The sequence below is a fragment of the Lissotriton helveticus genome, chromosome 2_1, assembly GCF_964261635.1.
Source record: "Lissotriton helveticus chromosome 2_1, aLisHel1.1, whole genome shotgun sequence".
In the NCBI taxonomy this organism is placed as follows: Eukaryota; Metazoa; Chordata; class Amphibia; order Caudata; family Salamandridae; genus Lissotriton; species Lissotriton helveticus.
In genome coordinates, this window is record NC_136059.1 from 2,047,739,846 (window position 1) to 2,047,763,027 (window position 23,182).

The window sequence follows — 23,182 nt, forward strand, 5'->3', positions numbered from 1 at the left end:
ACGAAGGTGCATTGCCACTGAGCAGTAGATTCAAGTTGCTCAGGCGTGGAGCTTTTTTGCAGCAGCAAATCAGATTCAGCGGAACCTTGTGAAGAAAGCATCAAGCCTCGTGGAACCCTGTTCAGCAAAAGACTGCAGCATTACTACAACTGAATGTATAAATCTTCACTGGGCTCAGGGGACGAAAGTATCCAGTTAGCAAGGGGCCTTCCATGTGTGTGAAATTAAAATCTCTTCTGCTAGGAGCTCTCTTTTCAGAAGTCGAGTGCTTCACAGGGACCTTGTTCAGTAGCTATCCGACATTGTGGAGGTCTCTACTACCACAGCCTGGTGTCTTGCCCCACTGAGGATTTTGGACTTCAATTTCAGAGATCAAGTCCAACAGTAAACCTTCCAACTATGTCAAACCTGATTTCTGTATCTGAACCACGCTCCATTGCAATAGCCTTTACTCACGATTAGGTACCGGTCAAGTGCAACCAGATGACCACTGTTGGTGGTATATGCTTTTTGGCACAATTTTGAACTTTAAAAATGCATATCTACAGTTTCTTCTATTAGATTTTTGTTTTCTTGCCATTGTATTTATTAAAATGATATTTTAATTTTCTAAACTGGTTTTGGAATTTTTGTGTGTGTGGTGTTTCGACTTTATTACTGTTTTGGTACACATATGCACATTGATTAGAAGTTTGGTGGGCTTTAGCTACCAGGGGGTCGAGATAAGGTTAATTTAGTGATTCTCCCTGACAAGGATTGTAGTTATTACTTGAGGCGGGTAGTTACAGCTCCCTCAAAGAATACTCCAAATCCTTACACCTAATATAATAACATATTCCATGTATTCCTCTTGTATGCTCTCAACTAACAGACCTGCTTTGCGAACACGTCACATCATGCAAACAAATTAGAAGCATTACTGGAGTTAACAAAGAAACTCTTTCTTAAAAGATGATGTGCAGAGAGAAGATTTAAGCATCTACAAGAACGCGTTGCTAAATTATAAAAATTAAAATATTCGCCAAAGATGTAGATTTATTAAAAAAATATATATAGGTATGTAATACATCACTGACAAAGCTGAATCAAAACGGCGCAGAATGAATACATATTCAAGTAAAAACATTTCTATTTAGACAAATGTTCAAAATGTAATGCAAGTTAAATGGACATTGTCCTACTTATTTCAAAGTCGGTGTTCCTTAAACTACTGTCGTGAAAACTTTCAATCAGCTTAGTAAGAAAATAAACCAACTCCAGACAATTTTAAAGTACCATGTAAACTAAAGGTTTAGTTGAGCAATAACAAAAATAATAAAACAGTTCTACTCGCAAGTTGTAGGTAAAGCAGCTACATCATGACAACAAATTTATTACGCTGTTTACAACCTCACATATCCCCATTTCGGACGTAGGTATTTAAAAAGACATTTCTAACGTGGAGGAAAACTTACCACACAAATCCTAGCCAAGGTCAAAATCTGCTCTTCCTAGTATCCCAGAGAAGGCAATGCTAGGCACTGCTGGAACTCCCAAGGTGTTGTTGCAATTGAACCTGTGTTTCCACTCCATGGATTCGGGGAGCACCTATCAGCTCTCCATAGCATTCTTATTTTTAAATATTCGTAATGCGCAAGAATATTAGAGGAATAGCAACCTTAATTGACCCTCTAATGCAAGGAAAGGAAAATGAGAAAAGGGAAGGAGGTATCATCAGTCGATGGGCTCCACAGTTGCCCTGTCTCATCAACCATGCATGTCGCAATCAGGTACCATGCACGGGCACTCCATTGGCAAGCTTCTATAAAGGACATGGATTCCGACATCTAAATAGCAGAATAGCTGCATCTAAACAGTCTTATAATTGGGGTCACAAGGCCTGATTCCTCCCCAATATATAACGGAGGACATTTTTTTTTTATTAGAGTCAGGGTGCAAGGGCATGGATATATTACTGTATGCTCATTGAACTGCTATGTATCCAACATACGAGTATGGCACTGGCTAACAAATAGTAACATATATTTTGAAAAACTAATTTCACAGGTCATCTCTAATATCTTTCACTGCCTATACCCAAAAATGAGCAACTGATAGCACATATTCTGGAAATATAGCGTTTACAGCTTTAATTAATTTTATTTTGTGACCTACGAATGATTATTTTGAATAAGAGGGAAAGAATAACCGGTTTAAAAAGAAAACTGCAGATCAACCAAACATATTTCTCTAGGCGAGACAATTAACTCTTCATACTTTTCTGACTGTGGAAAGGCTCCATTAAGACTAACATTGAGAGGAGGAATTGAAATCACTTGGAGGAGGAGAAGGAGGTGGTGGTGGCGGAGGCAGTAAAAGCATTGATGAGAATGGAAGACTCTGCAAATGTGGGGAATGATGTGGAGATAGTGGTGGAGGCATTGATGAGAATAACAGTGGCATGGATGAATATGAAGGGTTACACGAGTGGGAAATGGAAGTAGGTGGTGTGGTTGATGGAGGGGGCAGTGATGGGAATTGATGTGTGTGTAAAAGTTGATGGGTTGGTGGAGGAATTGTTGAGAATTGATGGCTATAGGATTGTTGATAAGGGCTTTCTGTTGCAGACATGGGGGCTAAATGTGGTGGAGGGGGTGGTGGTGGTGGAGGCACCGAGTATGGTTGGTTATAAATATATGGCACGTTATGCTGTGGCCAACTCATGTTTGTATTTATAGGAGGGGGAGAACTTTGCCACATTGTTTCACGAACTGGGTAATACTCCTGGTTGCATAAAGTATTTTGTTCTTGCTTTACAGTAAATCCTTGCCGATAATTTGGTGGGCACATATTGGGTCTCTGGTTCCACTTGTTTGAAGGAAAATCTCTTGAACTAGCTAGTTTTGGATTGCTGTATTGGTGTGAGGGATATGAACTGATCTGCTGTCTAGATTCATGGTGTGCTTTATTAGTAAACTTCTTCTGTGAGAAACCAGGACTGTTGCGTAGCACTTGTGAAGAAGGGCACTGTTGAGGATTTTGCTTTTCATTCACTTCAGAATTTCCTGTTTGAAAGAGAAAACATTACTTAGCAGAGAAATTAAAAAAACAAAAATATGCATTCATGTTCCTAAAATGTATCTACAACTATATCAAGAGCTTTTTTATGTTATGAGCATTTTTATATTTGAACACAAATTTAATTACATAGGAAAAACGTAATTTGAAACTGGCTTCACTCTTTCAAACACTACAATGTTTTCAAATATTACAATTAGTTAAGGATCAGGGTGCTGTAATATATTTATGATCTGGTCATATCTGCTTAATCAGGTCTTCCTTGTCAACATGATGATACTTTATGAAACGACGATGTCACTATTTAATTCACAATTGTGGATTGGTTACTGAGATTTGGTTCCTCGTTTTACTTATGGTATGTGGAAAAATAATGAAAATTGTTTAGCATTTTACAAATAGATAAAATTAGGCAAATAAAACTCCGCCTTCTCGGCAAAAACATTGTTAAATGAAATTTGGCTCACATACATAATTATTTTTATTATTTATTGTGTGATTACTTAAAACAATTACAATTTTACATTGAAAAAACCTCATACGGTTCTTATATGCAGGAGATAGGCATTAAAAGGACTAAGGTAATACTAAAAGACTCTGAAAATGGGGGGGCGGTGATAATGACCCTCACGATGATGGTTACCGGTGGCAGTCCAATACTGAGGTGTCAAGTCAATCAAGGCATCTCCCCCTATCTTTTTAGGTCTCGCTAGACGTACGCAAAAGCGAAGCTTTTGCGTGCAAAAGCGAAGCTTTTGCGTCTAGCGAGACAACTAATGTTATCACTTTCAGGGGAATGTAGACAGCAGACTGTCACGAGCGTCTCCTGCCGGAGATTCTACCTCGTGAGCGCGCACGTCGCCGTCCCTCATATTCCCATGCAAAGAAAGGCACACTGAACACACACATGCAGGCAAGAAGGCACACACACATAGGAGCGCACCTACACACATACAAAGCCCCCCCACCCCCCCCGCCGACGCCGCCGCATACATAGAAGTCCCCCCCCACCTGCCGCCGCCGCATACATAGAAGGGCCCCCCACCCACCTCCCTGCCGCCGCCGTCGCATACATAGAAGGGCCCCCCCTCCCCCTGGCCGCCGCCGCATACATATAAGCCCCCCCCTCCCCCGCCGCATACATAGAAGTTCCCCCCCCCACCGCCGTATACATAAAAGTGCCCCCCCAGGTGCCGCATACATGCAAGCGCCCCCCCCCACACCATACATGCAATCGCCCCCCCCCCTTACCGTGATTCTAAGGTCTTGCAGCCTCCGCGGGGCTCTCCCTCGGGCAGGAGCCCCGCGTCACCAGCACTGCTTTCCCGTGGGTGCGTGCGCGGGCTTCCGAAGACGGAAGTCCCGCCCCAAGGAAGGTTTCGCTTTCGGAGCTGGTTTTGCGGGGAACCCTCAAGGGGCCATGCGAGATGGGCAGACCGTGTCCCGAGGTCCGTGGCTGAGGGACCAGAGAGCCCGCGAAGGCTCAAATAGGGAGCCCCGTAGAGGGAGTGCAGAGACTGGAATCTGGGCCATGCAGCGCCCCTGCCTGAATAGGAGCAGCACGGGGCCCCTGTGAGTACGGGTCGGGGGTGACGGGCATTCCCCGGTGATAGGGTCAGGGGCTAGAGCAGAGCAGGGACATTGGGGGGTGCGTCCCAGAGCCATAACTGCAGCTTGACATCGCACACCATGGTAGCCACCAGGCTTCACGTCCCTGCGCCTTTCCCATCAGCACGGTCTCGTTTCTTGTGGGACTTAACTCCCCAGACGGGGTTTAGATACGCCCGTGCACACACCAGTTCTGCACCCGCACCCCAGTCCTTACACTCAGCCCGCCCGGGACAGCGGCGGGGATTGTCACAAACAAGGGCCACCGTTTTGGGAAGAGCCCTCGTCAGAACTTGTCTGGGTTGGATTTTGAGGGAATCTCAACTCCTAACCCTTGTCAGCCCTGACCCCAGCTCACGCCTATGCTCTCTCTTTCTCACAATGAGTGTAAAGCTGGGCCAGGGCGAATCCGCCAAGAAGCTGCTGGGCAAAAGGTGTGCGGCCGCAGAGCTGGGAGAGGAGCCGACGGAGGAGGAGGAGGCAGCTTCCCGGGACCCCCAGGAGGAGGGCGAGCAAGATTTTCAGCCATCCGTGCAGCCCTCCCCGGACCAGAGACATTTCTGCGAGCGAGAGATGAAGGTGAGGGGCAGAGGCTGTGGAGGGCAGAGTAACAGCCTGCAGGGGGTAGGCAGGGTGCAGAGGGATGCTGCAGCTTGGGCTCGGTGAGTGGACGGGGTGCTGAGGAGTAGCCTGGTGTCCTGGCGCGGTGAGTGGACAGGGTGCTGGCGGTAAGAAGACACAGGCAGCCACCGTGCATGGTAAGATAAGACATCATGGTGTCCTGGTCCTTGTGCCTAACTGTACTGTGCATTCCCTGCGCAGGGGGCCAGTCTACAGCCAGCATGGGGGTGGGGGGTGTAAGGAGGTGTCATCACAGCCCGTGCGGTCCAGGGAGGGTGCCTGCCTGCAGGATGTCTCGATGGGGTGCAGGGATGTCATGTCACAGCCCGCAGGGTGTATGGATCATGGATGGAGGGCGGGTAAGCACATCGTAATGTTCTGTGGCGGGTACAGGGTCTTTGGATGATTTGAAAGTGGCACAGCCTAATGTTCCAGGAGCTTGTTTGGGTGTGATACACCCTAGGAAGTAGTGTTCGGATTGTTATAGTGCTGACACGCTTGAAGGGATCCTGGAACTGAAGAGTACAGTTGGATCAAGAGCTTTAGTGGTGCTTTGTAATTGACATCAGTTTTAGGGGCAAGACCGGAACGCATAGTACACACCCATGCTGTCTCTCGCTGCTACTTCACCCATCCTCCCTCGTGTCCACCACTCCTCCCCTTCCTAGTCATTGCTTGTTAATCCTTGTTATGCTTTGCTTTAGAATTTGAATATATTTTTTTGCCGTCTTATAGCATGTTTTCAGTTGTGCAGTAATGTCAACCTGTTATGCTTTGCTTTAGAATGCAATGATTTTGTTTTTGCCGTCTTATAACATGTGTTCAGTTGTGCTGTTATAATGTCGCCCTGTTATGCTATACTATACTATTTTGTATGCTGCTGTAATGTTATGTGCTATGATGGGGTGTCATTTGTTATAGTGCTTTCTGATGCTGTTTATTAGAACTGGACTCTTTGTTATGTCTCATAATGTTATATTATTGCATGGTATACGTCAATTACTAGGGAACATATGTATTTTTATTTTACCTCTTGGTTATTTACGCGAGTTTGAGCTATTGACATTGTAAATGACAATGCCATTTATTTATCGGTTTTCAAAACCAACACAAACAAAAATGGTGTCATTTACAATGCCAATAGCTCTAACTTTTGCAAAGGCGAGACCGCTGCATTGTAAATGCTTGTTTTTATAAGAAACGACGAAACTGGTGCTTTGAAAAGCTCACTAGGGACCTATAAACTATTAATGTTAAGCAGAGAGCAATCAAAAGTTCATTATTTGACCCTGGAGCATGGTTACAACTCAGCCGGGATGATGGAGATTGGCAGCTCTGTTATCCCCCAACATTTTCGCCAGTCTGTTTACAAATTTGGTGAACCGAATGTTCAGCTTCGTATTGTCTGGGTTTAGGGTTTCGATTATGGCTTGGTGGCAGGATTGTATTCCAAGGTTGTTCCATTCGACCCGCAAAAAGACCGTCTGTCAGTGAGCATAGCAGGACATACATAGACTATATACTCCATAGCTTGGGAGTGATAGCCGCACTTCCTGCATTTGATACTAGTGCCGGGGAGGCGCAGTTCAGGCAGGTTCTTTAAAAAAGGCCATTCCCCCATTCTCGGGGCCATGAACTTTGGTTTCCAGAAAAGTGCAAACGTGCTAGATAAGTAGGATAATTCGACCCCGGTTTAAAATTTTTAAATCTCAGATTATTGCCCAGGTGTGTTTCCTTCCAGACAGTGTTGCCCTATCTGAATGTAAAGACCACAGCCAAACGCTTCTCTTAATGACGGCCTTTAGTGCCAGCTGGGAAGGGTTTGTTCCCCAATACTCCTTGACACTAAGTAGTTGAAGGCAGTAGTCCAGGTGATGCTGCTGTTTATGGCTAAAGTGGCTGTTCGATATTTCGTTCCAGAGTCTGGCCTCCAGGCTGCCCACCCGGGCAGTGTGCAGTCTATTGCTGATTTTTATAAATGCACCTCCCTCTAATAAGCCTAGTTCGAGTCTAACTTGGGCTAGCGAAGCAGATTTTGGCAGACGGAAGGCACGTTTAACATTTTTAGTGCTTAGTTTGTTTAATAAAATACTTATTGCACCCTTCATTATCTCATGCCTGTAAGACAGAGCGTTTGTTATCTTCGCCTTCATCACCTTCAGCATCGGATTTAGACTCGGACCAAGTAGGCAACCTCAAGTGCAAGAACTTTGTCCCTTAATGCATCTTTCTGCTTAGAAAAAGAGCACCTGGTGTCAAGGTAAATTCCGAAATACTTATAGTGAGGCACTGATTCCAGCTTTGCATTGTTAAAGAACTACCCTCCATGCAGCCGCTTTTGCCTCCAAAAAGAAATTATTTTTGTTTTAGACAAGTTCAGCTCACAGAGGTTTCTTGTGGTGTAGGGGAGCAGCTCGGCAAGTAGCCTCTATATGCCTACTTTTGTGTGACTTAATAGCACAAGATCATCGGCATATAACAAGTTGCTGATACGGATTCCACCTATTGGGGGAGGGAGGGTGGCTGTTAACACTGTTGAGTACTGGGGATGGAGCCGAGATAAACAACCTAACAAGCATTTGCAATGCAATAGGTCCCGCATTTGCAAGAGTTTGAGCTATTGGCATTGTAAATGACAATGCCTTTTTTATGTTTTGGTTTTAAAAACATAAGTATAAGGCATTGTCACTTACAATGCCAATAGCTTAAACTCCCAAAAATGTGAGACCTATTGCATTGCAAATGCTTGTTTGAGGTTGAAATCGATTTGAAAAGATGGTGACCCAGGGCTTACTTTAGCATTGGTGGCGCCTGGTGCGACAATCTCTGTTGGAGACCCCATTGCATTACTTTCTCCACAGATTCCCTCACTACCACCCTCCAACAGTGCCCCTCTCTCTCACATACATTTCATTTGTTTTAAAGCGCTACTCATACCACTGTAGAGTGTGAGAGCACTTTACATAGCACACATTATAGAGAGGTAATGAATCATGTGTGTAAATTAGTCTATAGGAAATGTTACATAAAACAAGTGGGATTACAAGGTGTAGTACTAGTGGGCAGAATATTTTAAGAGTGTTTGGCAGTTGCGTAATGCAAAATGATGGGCCACCTTGCAGAATGTGATAGGGGCCCCTTCCTTTCCAATATCCCATAACTTAACAGATATTTATTGGCCTGGGTCAGAGTGAGGGCCCCTTGAAGGGCTAGGGGCCCCAATGCGCTGTATGGGACTGTATTACGCCCCTTGTGTTTGGTCTGCAGTAGTACAAACTAAGAATTTGAAGTGTATCACAGTGGTTGGGATTGACTATACTAATAATAATGTATTTGTACCCAAACAAACCTTTTTTAACCACAGTAGGATAAGGAAGCACTGGGGAAAATGACAAATGTTCTAACTTCTACCACACAGTTTGTATGCAGCTGTTTGATAACAGTTCATGTGATGTATGTAATGTAAGGTTCACTTATAAAGCACGGCTGTCACCCCAAGGGTATCCTGGCGCTTAGATTCCAGAGCAACAGAGCAAAAAAAAAGGCAGACCTAATCTCTAGGGAACAGGCTAGTTTTCAGTTCCTTCCTGAATGCAGACAAGGTGTTCAATTGTCGAAGCTTCACGGGGAGGGCGTTCCAAAGTCTAGAGGCAGTGAAACTAAAAGACCTACCATCTGTGCGCACTTTCTTAAAATGAGTAACACAGATAAAGTTTGCAGAGGAATAGCTCACTGTACTATATTAGCATTGTAACTGCAAGTAACAAAAGGATCTCTGTGACAAAAGCAGTAACCCACTGAGCTATCTACATAGATTTCAATTCTGTGAACTGCATGGTACACGTTCTTTGCAGCAGGCATATTAACCCTCTGCACTAATTTACGATGAGTCTAAACTGTTGCTAGGCAAAACTGATGCCTCTTAATCACCAGTCAACGTGACATTTTTATCGTTACCTGAAAACTGATGGACACACAAGGAACTCTGCAGCAGGTGTCTTTAAACCAATACGTTATTTCTGATCACAGCTCCCTCCTAAGCTTAGCACCAATTGCAGCTGCCCCCGTCGCACAGACCTAAAGCTGGCCCTGGGGTGACCCCATTGATTCTACGGAGGGGATTTCTTTGCCAGGAGTGAAAAAGAAAGAGGATGACAGCCGCCACGTGAGGGTGGCGTGGCAGGCCACTCACAGGCTCTGTGGTACAACTGACTGGGGCGTGGGGGGATGCAGAGGGTCACGGGTCTACTGTACTGTTACAAACACAGTCTGGGGAGCAGGGGCTGAAGGGGCTCGCCCAATGTCACACGCCATACAGAATCTGTGGCAGAGCTGATTGGGGCGGGGTAGATAGGAGCTCGTGGGCGTAGCATGGTGTTCCAAGCGCAGGCCCCGGGCAGAGCTCACTGGGGCCCGAGGAGTGTTGGGGACTAGCCTACTGTCTCAACAAACAGCATTTTTGACAGAGCTGACTGGGACGTGAGAAGCTTGAGGCGGCTTGCCCAGGATCACCCACCTCACAGAATCTGCGGTGGATATAAGGGACGAGGGTCTGGTCGGTGTTGCAAGCGCAGGGTCTGCGGTAGAGTCGACTGGGGCAGAGGGGTGCTGGGAACTAGCCTAGTGTCTCAACAAACGGCGTTTTGACAGAGCTGACAGGGTTGACGAGGCTCACCGGAGAGTCACAGTCACACACCAGAGTTCAAAGGCACAGGAAGTGAATGGGCTAACCTTTGTCACACAGTAAGCGTCATAAGCGGGGATACACTGAGTTGGGGAGGGGGAGTAAGAGTCCCAACTGCGATCATACAAATTAAAATAAAAGTCGAAGCACATGGAAGTGGACAGCCTGCCGAAGTTCACGCTTTGTCAGCAGACTAGCCAAGATTAATTGTAGGCTTAGGGAAAGGAAGACATGACCTGGGACTGAGAGAATCAACAGCAGAGGTGTTCAACTAAGGTTACGGAGGTAATAAAGTTGCGCAGAAGGGCGGTGGGAGAGCCGAGATTAGAGTTTGGTACGGGGAGGTGAAAGACTCCCCGGGTGTCACAGAGGGGTTTGTGGCAAAACCGGGGTTAGACAGAGGTATAGAGAGAGACCGGGACTAAGAAGAGGCTACACAGAGCAGGCAATGTAAAGAGACTGGTAGAGGGCCACACAAGGAGTCTGCAGTAAATCAGAGGATAAGGATAGATGCTATGCGTTCAGTGTGAGGCACAAAGAGGTCAACATTCTTCAAAATTCACGATGAGATTCACAGATCAAGCCTTCCTTCGACCATATCCAACAAGCCGAGGCCGTGGAATGTCCGGGTTCTTGAAGGGGAGGGAGGGAAAGTGAAAGTGCGCGATGCACGTGCTTTGCCGCCGGTTTCTCTGCTGAAGGGAAACAGGAGTTGGCACGCGCAGGCAGGAGATGTGCACGCGTACGGAGTGCACATCTCCTGTCCGCGGGTGCCACCTCCTGTCACCCTTCCAGCACCACAGTGGCAGCAATAGAGTCACGCTAGCGAATGTGCTGCGTTCGTAGCGAGACCTAAAAAGGAGAGGGGCCAGCATGCAGCCTTGTTTGACTCCACTTTTGGTCTCGATCTTCCAGGAAACATGGGAACCTTCTCCCAGCTTAATTCTTATCCACGTTTAGTTGAATTAAAGCGTTTAAAATGGCCGGGAGTATGCTCCAGAGCTCAAGTTTTTGCCACAAATGGCCCCAGAGCACCCTATCAAAGGCCACTTTAAAATCAACAAAGCAGCAGTGAAGTTGGGTGTGTTGGGCTGCCGCTTTCTCTATCAAGACTGACAGAGTGAATAAATTGGTAGTTGTTCCGGAGTTGGCCACGAAGCCGGTCTGGTTAAATGGATGGTGCTTCGTTGTGTCTGCCCAGGACGACAGCTCTTGCTGGCGTAGTTGATAGCTCTCCTTGAAATCGTGGCAAACTTTCTATAATTGTTAGGGGAGTTTCTCTTGCCACATTTGTAGCTAGGATGGATGATAGCGCCTTTCCAGGACTCCGAGAATGTTATTATTTAGTCTGCAGTGGAGAAACAGGGGGGCCATGTGGTCTGACCACAGGTCGATGTCTGATTTGAACAGTGCCTGCGGAAGGCCGTTAGGCCCTTGGCTTTCCTAACTGAACGGGAGATCATGTTTTTAGTGCCTCTAATGTAATTGGGATAGTGGAGTGGTGTGGCTCACTGGTTAGAGGCGGCAGACCCGGAAGCAGAGGACGGCCTGGGACCAGGGTTCAATTCCTGACGCGGCAGGGTCGTGGACCAGGGTCAGCGGACTCGATAATTCTCACTTCGTTGCCTACTCTAACCAGGGGTCACACTCGGCAACTCTGGGCATTAGCTTGCCTCATCTCCACAACGGCCCCCCACATACACCGGGGATGCCTGGTTTCACCTTGGAGATACCCAGCAGGGATCATCTCACAGGGAAAGCCAGGACGGGTTCCCCAGTGGTCTACAGCGCTGGGACGCCCCATTGCTGGGGTAGCCATCCCTCCCTCTGTCTCCATCCCTCCCTCTGTCTCCATCCCTCCCTCTGTCTCCATCCCTCCCTCTGTCTGTCTCCCTCCCTCTGTCTGTCTCCCTCCCTCCCTCCCTTCCTCTGTCTCCCTCCCTCCCTTCCTCTGTCTCCCTCCCTCCCTTCCTCTGTCTCCCTCCCTCCCTTCCTCTGTCTGTCTCCCTCCCTCCCTCCCTCTGTCTGTCTCCCTCTGTCTGTCTCCCTCCCTCTGTCTGTCTCCCTCCCTGTCTCCCTCCCTCCCTCTCCCTCCCTCTGTGCGTCTGTCTGTCTCCCTCCCTCCCTCTCCCTCCCTCTGTGCGTCTGTCTGTCTCCCTCCCTCCCTCCGTCTGTCTCCCTCCCTCCCTCCGTCTGTCTCCCTCCCTCCCTCCGTCTCCCTCCCTCCGTCTCCCTCCCTCCGTCTCCCTCCCTCCCTCCCTCTGTCTGTCTCCCTCCCTCCCTCTGTCTGTCTCCCTCCCTCCCTCTGTCTGTCTCCCTCCCTCCCTCTGTCTGTCTCCCTCCCTCCCTCCCTCTGTCTCCCTCCCTCCCTCTGTCTGTCTCCCTCCCTCCCTCCGTCTCCCTCCCTCCCTCAGTCTGTCTCCCTCCCTCCCTCCCTCCGTCTCCCTCCCTCCCTCCGTCTGAAAGATAGCATGCAGCTGCCGTGAGAAACCACCATGTTAAACCATATTAAAAGATTCAACCTGGGGAAGACATTCATAAATTGTTTTCACTACATGCAAAATGAATTTGCAGAAATTCTGATATATCAACCACATGTGGCAAAAGAAGATGAAAGCAATTCAAACTGGCTCGCAATGCATATTATGTACTGATAATCCATATGCAGCGTTAGGATCGGCAATTAAACTAAAAGGACAAAGGTCACACGGGATTAGTAATATCAATGAACAGAATGCACACCATAAAAGAAAACACTTCACATCCTATTTCAACTAAGCGAAAACCTGATTTCCTTGTTTGTTCAATTTGCTACTTATAACAATCATGCATCTCCTGTTTGCACTAACAAAATCAATCTCCCGCTAATAAATTAAGATGGTTTGCTAATTTAATTACAACCAACTATGTAGACAGAATAATCCGCAAACTGAACATCAGCGCTATTTCTACTTTATGAAGATTAAAGGGAACTAAAGAGATAACGGCTCTGTAAAGGCGAGATAAATAATTACATTTGGTACTTTACTAAACACAGGTTCAGGGAAACACAATCATACATCCTACCTTCTAGATAGCATGTGGATCAATACAGCACACTCAAAGTTCAAAGGTTTGTTTATTCAGACATTTAAACAAACATTACTTTGTAACACAGAAAAAAGCGGAGTTTTACATTTGTATCTCTAGTACGCCAATATAAGTAATTGAACACAATGGATGCCAGTTACAAATACATTATAAAAATTAGAACTATATAAGCCTCTCTATATATTGATGGTAGTGAGATGAGGCCCAGACTACAGTGAAATGGCATAAAATGAATTAAAAGCTCCTTATCGGTGCTATAATATTCCACCTGATGGTTTACATATCACACTCACTTTTCACCACCTGGCGTCCCATAATCATTACATTCCCTACAAAGATTCAACGCCAAAGCAGCAATCATTCATATCAACACTTTCAAAACATGTATTTTCTATAAGATGTATAGCCAGAACAAAATATGGTGTGGACTCTAATCCAAAGGTGATCTCTCCAGCCACAGAAAAATATCCAACAAATGCACAACGCTCACATCTGCCTATGGGGTTGTTTGGCATTTACCTGTGTGATGCAGTTGAAATGCTATGAACGAAGCTAACGTGCGACAACATAAACGGAGACATTACATGATAAAGTGCTGCACTGGAAGGAGTTGATAAAATCATTATGTTAAATGTGCAATATCTGCAATTATGCATACTGAATTGGGTTACACCGCTTTTTCTCACATGCCATCATCTAAAAGTTGTTCGATGTAGACGTCGGATAAATGAAAAACACATTTTTTTTAAAAGTGAAAATAGTCACAAATAATGAACTGAAGCAGCACAATTTCAGGCATGCGGTCTAGTGAAGAGATAATGGGATTGTGGAAGAGAATATGGAGGACCCAAAGCTCACCTGAGGGGCGCAGTAGCATCCTCGTACACAACACTTCTAAACCATGGCAGGAGATGCAAACTGGGTCAGTATGGCTGGAAGTAGAGCCAACAGGGCAAGTATATTTACAAATGTACCCTAAAATCTCACGGTGGTCGACGTGTTCTAATAAGGTATTGTAATCTGGGCTTGCACTCTGTGCATTTGCTACTCTCCTGTGAGATTGTCTGTGCAAACCCCCACTCTGCACAAGGAATGACTTTGGGGGAGTGGGGGGTCTTGAGTACAGTGCAGTGGCAATGCCTACTGGTGTAGCTTTAATGTGTTGAACCCTGCACTTTCCTAGGCACGCCGCTAACCCTTCACTTACCTGGGCAGTCTTTTACCACTCGTGTCCACTCCCTGCTCTGGTGCAGTGGCACTGGGTACAACCCATGATAAGAGGAACGAAGCATGAGAAGAGGAACGTGAGACCAAAAAGGGATAAAGCGGAGAGCTGCGCCTGTTCACCTCCCAATTCATAGTAATAGTCTTTTCCCTTAACTGACAGACTGGCTGATCCCAGGAAGTTGTTTAATTTTTCATGCTAGCTCATTAATATTCCCTGACACAAATTGTATATCTCAACTCCCTATTAATCGGAGAACCCCTTCCTTCATTAACAGATATAAGTACCAACGTTTTTCGGTTTTCCACTATTGCACATGGAGCTAGCCCAGTTTTTTCTGCTCTTAGGGTACATGTTTAGCTGTTCTTCAAACCATCCAATTTCCCTTTTTTCTCCTTCATACCGGCTTTATACTAATAATGCCATCATACATTTTGAGTTACATTTGACTTTCTAGTTAGTTTGTGAGCTCCTGATCTCGCTATATGCATGAGTTTTTATAACTTTGCTGTTAATTTGTTATTTTGTCTACAACGGACATCTCTTTAATTACTGTTGAATAAGTCTTTTGCCTATATATTTTAATCAAAGAACACAGTCATTGCACGCTATTGCCACTTTTAACTTGGAACAGTGTCTATTAAAGCTTGAATCTTATTTATTTAGCAGTTTGACATGGCGCGTACCCTCTCACTAGGGTATTGGAGCTTTAGAAACAGTTAAATATGATTCAGTTTTAAAATAGGCACAATGTAGCAAGTAGGACCAATGTTCTCAAACGAGAGAGTGGACTATAAAACAAGATAAGTAAACCAATTGTAATGTAATGGATTCTACCTTACATTTAATGATCTGGAAAATCAATGGTCTCATTTTTATTTAATCAAAAACAATACTGTCAATATTCAAAATCAAAGGCAAATATAACGTTAATTCCCCAAAACAGGCTACTAACCCAGGACTCCATAGGCTCCTGCCTAGTGTATCTTTAACACCTTCGCACCATAATCCTCAATTTATCAAGCACAATGGATTAGACTGCCCTGTGGATCTTTACTACCTTCAAACCATAATCATCAATTTATCAAGCACAGGCATCAGACAGAAGTACTTCCTGGCTTTTCCAATATACGGGTTAATACTGGCCAACAGAGGCATACTTTTGCTTTTTTTTTTACAGGCTATTGTGCTCAGGTTTGCTTGTACCATTGGTTCAATTTAAATGGCCAAAAGGGACGGCTCACATATTTATTAATGCATTTACTTGAAGTCCACGGCTGGCACTCTTGCGTTCTTGTAAAAGATGGAGTAAAATGATCACCTTGAACATCGATAAACAATTACACCTTCAGTGAAAAATAGGTATACCCATATAAATGTGTATACAACGTTAAAGTGAATTTCTCGATTAAAGATCTTAATAGCAGTAATGTGATCAATAGAGCAGCATAAAGAACTTTGAGTCAACGATTCCGAGTGTGGCTGACAAAGATGGCAGGTCTTTTTTATTTGTTTTCCGGGATTAGTAGCGGCCAAGTGGTCCCATGTCAGATACGGGACTGCTTTCTTTACTTTCAGCAAGCTACCTTTGCATGCTGGGATATTTTGAAACTATATTTTCACCACTAAAAGGTAAACTGGCAGGCCCAGAATGCAATTGTTGGGCGGATTTGCAAAAAAATACTTAAAGGTGTGCCCATTACAATTGTGAGAAATTCCTCCAGGTTATTCTCTGCCTATATTAGCATAAGGAAAGCAGTTTTCCTATTATTTGAAAATCCTTATCATGCACTGGCATTGCATTTAATGAATTAGTTAATTCTGCTGTTGCCCGTTTCTATCAGCTGAACCAATTGGAAAAAACACCCTCGACAATCAACTGTGACAGTGGCAACCCTCGTTTGTTCAAGGCCATGGAACTGAAGACATCTGTGAAATCGCCAACAGGTTATGGTATTCATCTCTGGCACATTCATTAATCCAATATCAAACAACTCACCAATACAGATAGGCAGAAATAGATTACTGCTTCTTTCTACTGTTTAAGTGGATTTTCTATTCGAGCTAGTGGACGTAAAATTCTCACTCGCCAACTTAACGTAGGTGAGCCGTATGCAAGAAAAAAAAAAACTCAGCCAGGCGCTGCTTGGCGGAGTTTTGCCAGAACTCCGCGTTCCAAACGGAATAAGGAGTAGCTAAAACTCCGCAAACCCCACCGCAGGTGTGGAATTATTTGCCCACACATTAATGGGAGCGCAATCATCTGTTTTATGATTAATTTTACACACATTTAAAGAAACTCGTAAATGCAAATCTTACTGCTTTCATTCTGTTCAGTCTTTGTCTTCTTTCGTCCTTCGTGTATTGCCTTCCTTTGCTTCTTAGCTTCCCTTTCTTTTTCATCATCGCTGAAATCTAAAACCTAAAGTGCACATGTTAACCTTCATTAGATAACCTTCCTTTGATAATCTCTAAACTCTCAATATTCAAAACATTTTATTGTGTATCATTGGGACTGATCAAGTAATGATTGTAAAACGATTAAGTAATCCCCAGACTTTATCCAAAAACTTTTCTAATACGGTTATAGACAAAACATGTTTTATATATTCAGTCTACAATCCTGTGTTAATCTATTTAGGTTAGGACCCAACCTTCCCAAACAATGAGAGCATTTATGTTCTGAAAAGATTTACATAATTTTAGAAGTTCCGAATTAAATTGATGGTGGTTTGAAGGGCTCAAGTTACCACAACTTGTAATGAGACTATGCAGTTATATTTTTATTTTGGGTTTTGCACACTGCCAACAATTGTTTCTAGACATTTAAAAGAACGTACTTGCGAGGGTTGAGAGACTAGGTATGATTTTAGTTATTTTCTGTCCGAAAAGAGGATTCAATTCATTTGGAAGAACTGAGATGCCTAAGTGACAGAGCTACTTCTAAGGAAAAGGGTATCTTGCATTAGGGTAGCTGGCAGCTGAAGTACCAAATGTCTCCAAAAACACCGCATCTGTGCCATTCGCCATTTTAGGTGTTGCTTAACACAGGGCAGGCACTGTCACTTGCGAGATCTTTTGTTACCTTACAGTGGGATTGGAGGCTGCCCACTGCTTACCAATTATTGATTTCATTGTCACTCATTTGCTTGTTTATGAGTCATCTTCCACAGGCTTTCCTTACTCTTCTTACGTTTGTCTGTCCCTTGAAGTATGGATGCAATTACTGTGTTCTGCCACTGCTCACATTTTGAGGCACTAGGTGTGTTTGTGCTAAAGCTCTCTACGAATGTGTTTTTTCCAGCTGTGTTCCTTGTATAATTCTCCCCTCACTGTATTCCTCCCCATTCCTCTCCTGCCCACCCACCGTTGTCCGTGTACATGTCCAAGCCCCTCCAGACTACCCTCTTTTGTCCATGTGCCTTTCCTGTCCACTCTGCCACCCTCAGTTGTCTGTGCAGGGGTGTGGAATTTCTATAGCCTGATGCCCGGGACATATTGTTTGGGGTCAAGGGCAACACGTTTTCGTTTGTATTTTGTCCCTGGGGCTAGTAGACTCAACCCCCTACAGCAAAACCCTTCACTACTTCCTCCTTCCATGCTTCTATTTTTGGCGGCTTGTTGCCTTCCACCTTCTAGTAATGAGCCTCTTTGCTAGTAGTAGCGCTAAGTTCACGAATCGTGCCTGCACTTTATACCCCTTCGATTTAGTATACAGCCCTTTGCCGTATTCCAGTTCTGTCCACCTACCACATCTGCTAGCACCTGTGCTATCTGTGTCCAGTAGTGTGTGAGTGCTGGAAATGCCCATATCATATATACAAACCCTGCATCTTCTTCTATACATCTCGGGCAGTTTGATGATGCTGTGGGGAACATAATGTGGATTCTGTGTGGAGTTAGATATGCCCTTTGAATGATTAAGTATTGGATACATTTTAATTGTGCGTTACACGACACTACTTTCGGATAGGCCAGGAGTGACGCCCATTCACTATCCGTCAGTTCTATGTCCATGTCGGCCACCCATTTCTTATGTAAGGTTCCCAATGGAGAAGCCTGTGATTCTCTAATGTCCGCGTACAGCCATTTTGTCAAGTGCCTGCTGTTCCCCATTGAATACAGCATTTAGATTAGTCTATTTGTTGGTGGTTCTTGACCATCGGGGGCCCATTCCCTACGCAAATAGTGCAATAACCCTGCGTGCAATAGGAATGAAGTGTCCGGTAGCCCATTAGCACTGACAAAGTCTGCGTGTGACAACAGTGTACCCTCCTGGAACATCGTCTCTACTGTTATTCCTCACTCCTCCCAAAAATTCATTTGACCCTGCGTAACAGTTCCTGTTGGTATTGGCAACGGGGTGTTCAGCGTGTAAGGTAGATGTGACTTAGCATTGAAATACTGGATATATGCTGTAAAATATACTATCTGCAATAGCGGGGAGTCTGTGGTATTAATTGGGTGCGGGCTGTGCAATTTGGCATGTAATTTTCTAGGCGTGTATCTGATTTCTAGCAGATTTCAGCTTGCTAGCCAGTATGAGAGCCATTGCAGTAGGCTCGCCATACAGTAGGCTCGCCATACAGTAGGCCTTAAAATCTGGAGCTCCCATTCCACCTTCTATTGTTGACAGTGTTAGTTTCTCGAGCGCCACCCTACACCATACTACACCTCACATCAGCTCTCAGCAGTGAGTCTAGTACCTTAAACACTTTTATGAGTATTAGTATCGGGATCGTTGTAAAATAATACAATAACCTAGGCAACATGACCATCTTCGCAATAGCCAAGCGGCCCGTGGTAGATAGCGGTAGTGTTATCCAGAACGCTATTGGAGATCTTATTGAGGCTACTGCCCGTTGTACATTACCATCTAACGTGTCTTGCTGCGTCTGGTATATATGCACTCTCCGGTATTTGAATGTTTTCAGAGCTGTTCGTATTCTACTGTCCCCAATATCAAGCATATGCGGAGCCTCGGTTTGCTTGAAGAAGGCTACTGATTTATCAAAATTGATATGTAGTCCAGCCACTCGGCTGAACATGTGAAAAGGGCTGCAGCCACATGGAGCCCACTATGCAAATCTCTAGTATACAATATTATGTCATCTGCATATAATGATGCCATATGCATCACTGGTTCAATAGGTATTCCCCAGTCCGGTACCGATCCACGCAATTTATGCACCAATGGCTTCAGAACTAGTATAAAAAGCAAAGGAGATAGCGGGCAACCCTGCCTTGTGCCTCTGTAAATCTTGTACTCGCTAGAAATATGCTTGCCCGAACATACCCGGGCAGTTGGTGCCACATACAGTAGTCTGATCCAATTCGGAAATTCGACTGGTATACCATACCATTCTAATGCTGCTAGCATATCCTCCCAACTCGGCATGTCAAACGCCTGTCTCATGTCCAGGGACAGACATCCAGCCGTTGGGTATTGATCCAGGGGGGCCCACATTACTGGATTACAGCCTCCTCACATTGTATGCAGTGCTCCTTGGTGGCACAAACCCACATTAATCTACATGTATTAACTTGTTTAGGCATGGCATTAAACGTGCCGTTAAGATTTTGCTTAAAATGTTATATTCGGTGTTTAAAAGTGACAAGGGTCGGTATGCTCTAGTATCAGTGGCGTTCAGGCCTGGTTTCAGTAATGAAATCACCAGTGCCCGTTTTGTAGTCTGGGAAAGCGATCCTTCCTCCAATGCGGTTACATCCAACTTACTTAATTGAGGTGCTAACTCTTTGGCATATGCTGCGTAGAATTCTGTGGGCAGACCAAGTAATCCAAGGGTCTTATTCCATGGAAGGTCCTGAATAGCCGCTTAAATTTCCTCTGTAGTGATCGGCGACGCTAAGTCATCTGTTTCTGCTTCATCCAGCTGTGGTAAGTTCACACCACAAAGGAATTCCACGATTTCCTGCCTGCTTAAACGTTCAGGTGCACTACACAGGTGTCTGTAATATTTTTGAAACGCCGCATTTATCGTTAGTTGGGTATCCCTCACATATCCAAGGGAGGAGCGAATCTTAGTTAAAGTAGTACATTTGTCATATAATCTACCACTCTTAGCCTCTCCAATAGGTCAGCATGCCTGTTATAGTTTGTCTGCCTTAGCTGGGGTTTCAGACGCTGCTTTTTCTAGCGGTCCCAACTGTCCTTCCACATTTGTCAGACTACGCACTATTTCTTGTCTAGCTCCTACCGTATTTCCAATGGTGGTGCCTCTCACCACCACCTTGAACGCTTCTCATTTAATTAACAGGGATGAAGCCGCACGAGCATTCCTGGACAAATGGTCAGTAATCGTATCAGATAATTTCGCTTTAAAGTCCCCACAACAGTACTTTACTTTAATATCTTAAATATTATAAACTGGCATTTAAAATGCTGAATGCGAGAGGCAAACTGTACGTACAGAGCATGCATGGAGAGGTGAGGTGCTGAAACCTTTCAAGGATCAGTGTCCTATTTTTGACATGTTGTATTTTAACCTAGCAGGCATTCATTTTCCTAATTTTTCTCTACTGGAATTCAGGGTTGCACATTTTTTTTTACCTAGAAAACTAACATTTTTCAGCTAGGTGTTGCAATCAAGGTTTCTTGCTTTTCTCCAAATTGGTTATTGCAATGAAAAAAACTAGGCTAAAAGCCTTCCTGCTTCACTGTATGAAAAGGATATAAATGACTTACTTTAAAATGTCTGCCTTCAATTAAAAAGGTTTCTGCCATACATTTGAAAATGTTCCTGCACTTTGGGGATTGCCAAACACTAGCAGGAAAACTGTACTTTTATTACTTCAGTGAGGATTCCTAAGATGCAGAATAGGGGCTTACGGACGCACTTGGGAACAGAGGTGCAAAGTTAGCAGAAGCATGAGGGAGGCAGATAAATAAGCCTTTTACATGGTGGGCGAACAGCTATGAAATATTGGTTGGCTGTGTGCCTAACAAAGAGATCGGGTGGAGAAGGTGGCTCCCTGCGAACCGAATAAGTAAGGATAGATGTGGAGACTAATGTTGAACTGGATAGGGAAAGAAGAGGCACATTAATTTTATGGGTTGTTAGGGCTTTTCAGTTCTTGGGCAGTGAGATATTGCTTGGCAATATGCTGGGGTGTATGCTACTTGATAATCTGGATATGATACTTTGGTTCATGATGTTTCAAACACAGTTTTCAACTACCAAATATTGTGATGGTGAATGTATACAGGCAAGTTAAGTATTCCACAGATAACTCCACAAGAATGTACCTGGAGGTCAATCTTCAGGGTACGCAGGTGTGGGGTTAGGAAAAGTAAATCTATACTTACCTTCGTAAAAGTTTGGTAGTTACTATTTAGGCCACAATATTTCAGAATCACAATATTTATATCCTGGCTATTCTGACTTGGATGATTGGCATTTACATTTTGTTTGGCTAACGGGATACACAGAACCGGAAATACCTGAACACCAGCACTCTGCCCAGCCCAAATGAAAATATTCCATATTTAAAAAACACAATTATAATCTCTCTCCAAATGTTTATCTCCTATTAATATACATCAAACAAGCTATATATTCAAAGAAAAGTATATACGGTGTAACAATAGTGAACATAAGGATTACTTACATCAGGAGGTGGCTCATCATCATTTGTCCATGACGCATCAGACCCTTTCTGCCTACGGGGTACCAAAAAAAAGGCACCTTACTGACAGTACACAAGTTGTAAATTACAAACTATAACTTATAAATGAAAACACTACACTCTAGCAGAACAGAGATACTGATGTCCACACAGTGGAAAGATAGTAATTCTACAAACACACATGATCCCATTTCAGGTTCTCTGCAAATGTGATTTGACCTGTTCAAACTGTGGCATGTCAACAATTTGGGACTAAGATGAAGACCGCGCCAAGAGTCGCAAGTACACATGTCCCTCAAGCCCCTAAACATAACTCCCGGCTGGAGAACTTTCCAAAAGCAGCACCAGCGAGTAGTTCGGCCTAGCAGCCGGAGGTCGACACCCAGTTCCTGGTGCTACATAACCAAGTGATTCTATATGACTGCAAGACAGAGCTAGGGAGACGGGAACTAGACTAACTAGACATATAAAAATGTGACAAAGAAACTTTTTTAATGAAACCAGTTCTGAGGCAGAGAAAAGGTAAAACGGCTGGTGATAAAGACGCACTACTGGAATAAAAAAGTAGACCCATCATCTTTCTTTCAGGAAGTAGACTTTTTCATTCTCAATCCTTCAAAAGATCCCTTGCTTTGTGAACATGTTCATGTGAGAATACTCATCACACCGATTGTCTTGTAGCCTGACATTTAAACACGTGCAGTAAATCCATTATTATTTCTATTGTGAGGATATTGCTGCAGCATCACTAGCAGAATTACTTATCCACAGCACATCTATTATATACACAACCTAAAGAATATAAGTCCAAATGCACAAATAAAAATGTGGAAACATTAAATATATACACAACATGTCTGACGAGACATGAACAAGGGATGTTCTTTACCATGAAAAGCAACAATTTGAATGGATAATTACAATATGAAGGGGAACAGTAGGAAGAGCTACATAAGACATACAATACGTTTACGCAATATTCTTAAACTGGTTTAAATTTTACTACAAGTAAACATACATGATTGTGTGGCTAGTTAAATATGTTGAAAAGGTGGAGTAAAACATTAAAAGAGATAAGAAAAGAATCTACGAAATTCCAACACATTTACAACTAAAACCTTTGGTAGTCACACAATACAGAGCACAATACAAAGGAATTAAGTCAATAAAATTAATATTTTTAAAAGGCAATTACATAAACCGGACTGAGGGAAAATCTGCCGTTTGAACTTCGTGAGCATGTGAGGGAT

General features: G+C 44.1%; 1 protein-coding gene across 1 annotated transcript in view; it reads right to left on the reverse strand.

Moving 5' to 3' along the window:
• Positions 1 to 1,015: 1,015 nt before the first annotated feature.
• The window catches only part of NAF1 (nuclear assembly factor 1 ribonucleoprotein), a 108,253-nt gene continuing 86,086 nt past the window's right edge, over positions 1,016 to 23,182 (reverse strand). The window contains exons 7-9 of the mRNA XM_078677007.1: positions 21,915 to 21,966; positions 16,605 to 16,707; positions 1,016 to 3,044 (exon numbers count right to left, since the gene is read on the reverse strand). Coding sequence (XP_078533133.1) covers positions 2,287 to 3,044; positions 16,605 to 16,707; positions 21,915 to 21,966 — 913 coding nt within the window. The 3' untranslated portion in view covers positions 1,016 to 2,286. The remainder of the gene's footprint in view (positions 3,045 to 16,604; positions 16,708 to 21,914; positions 21,967 to 23,182) is intronic.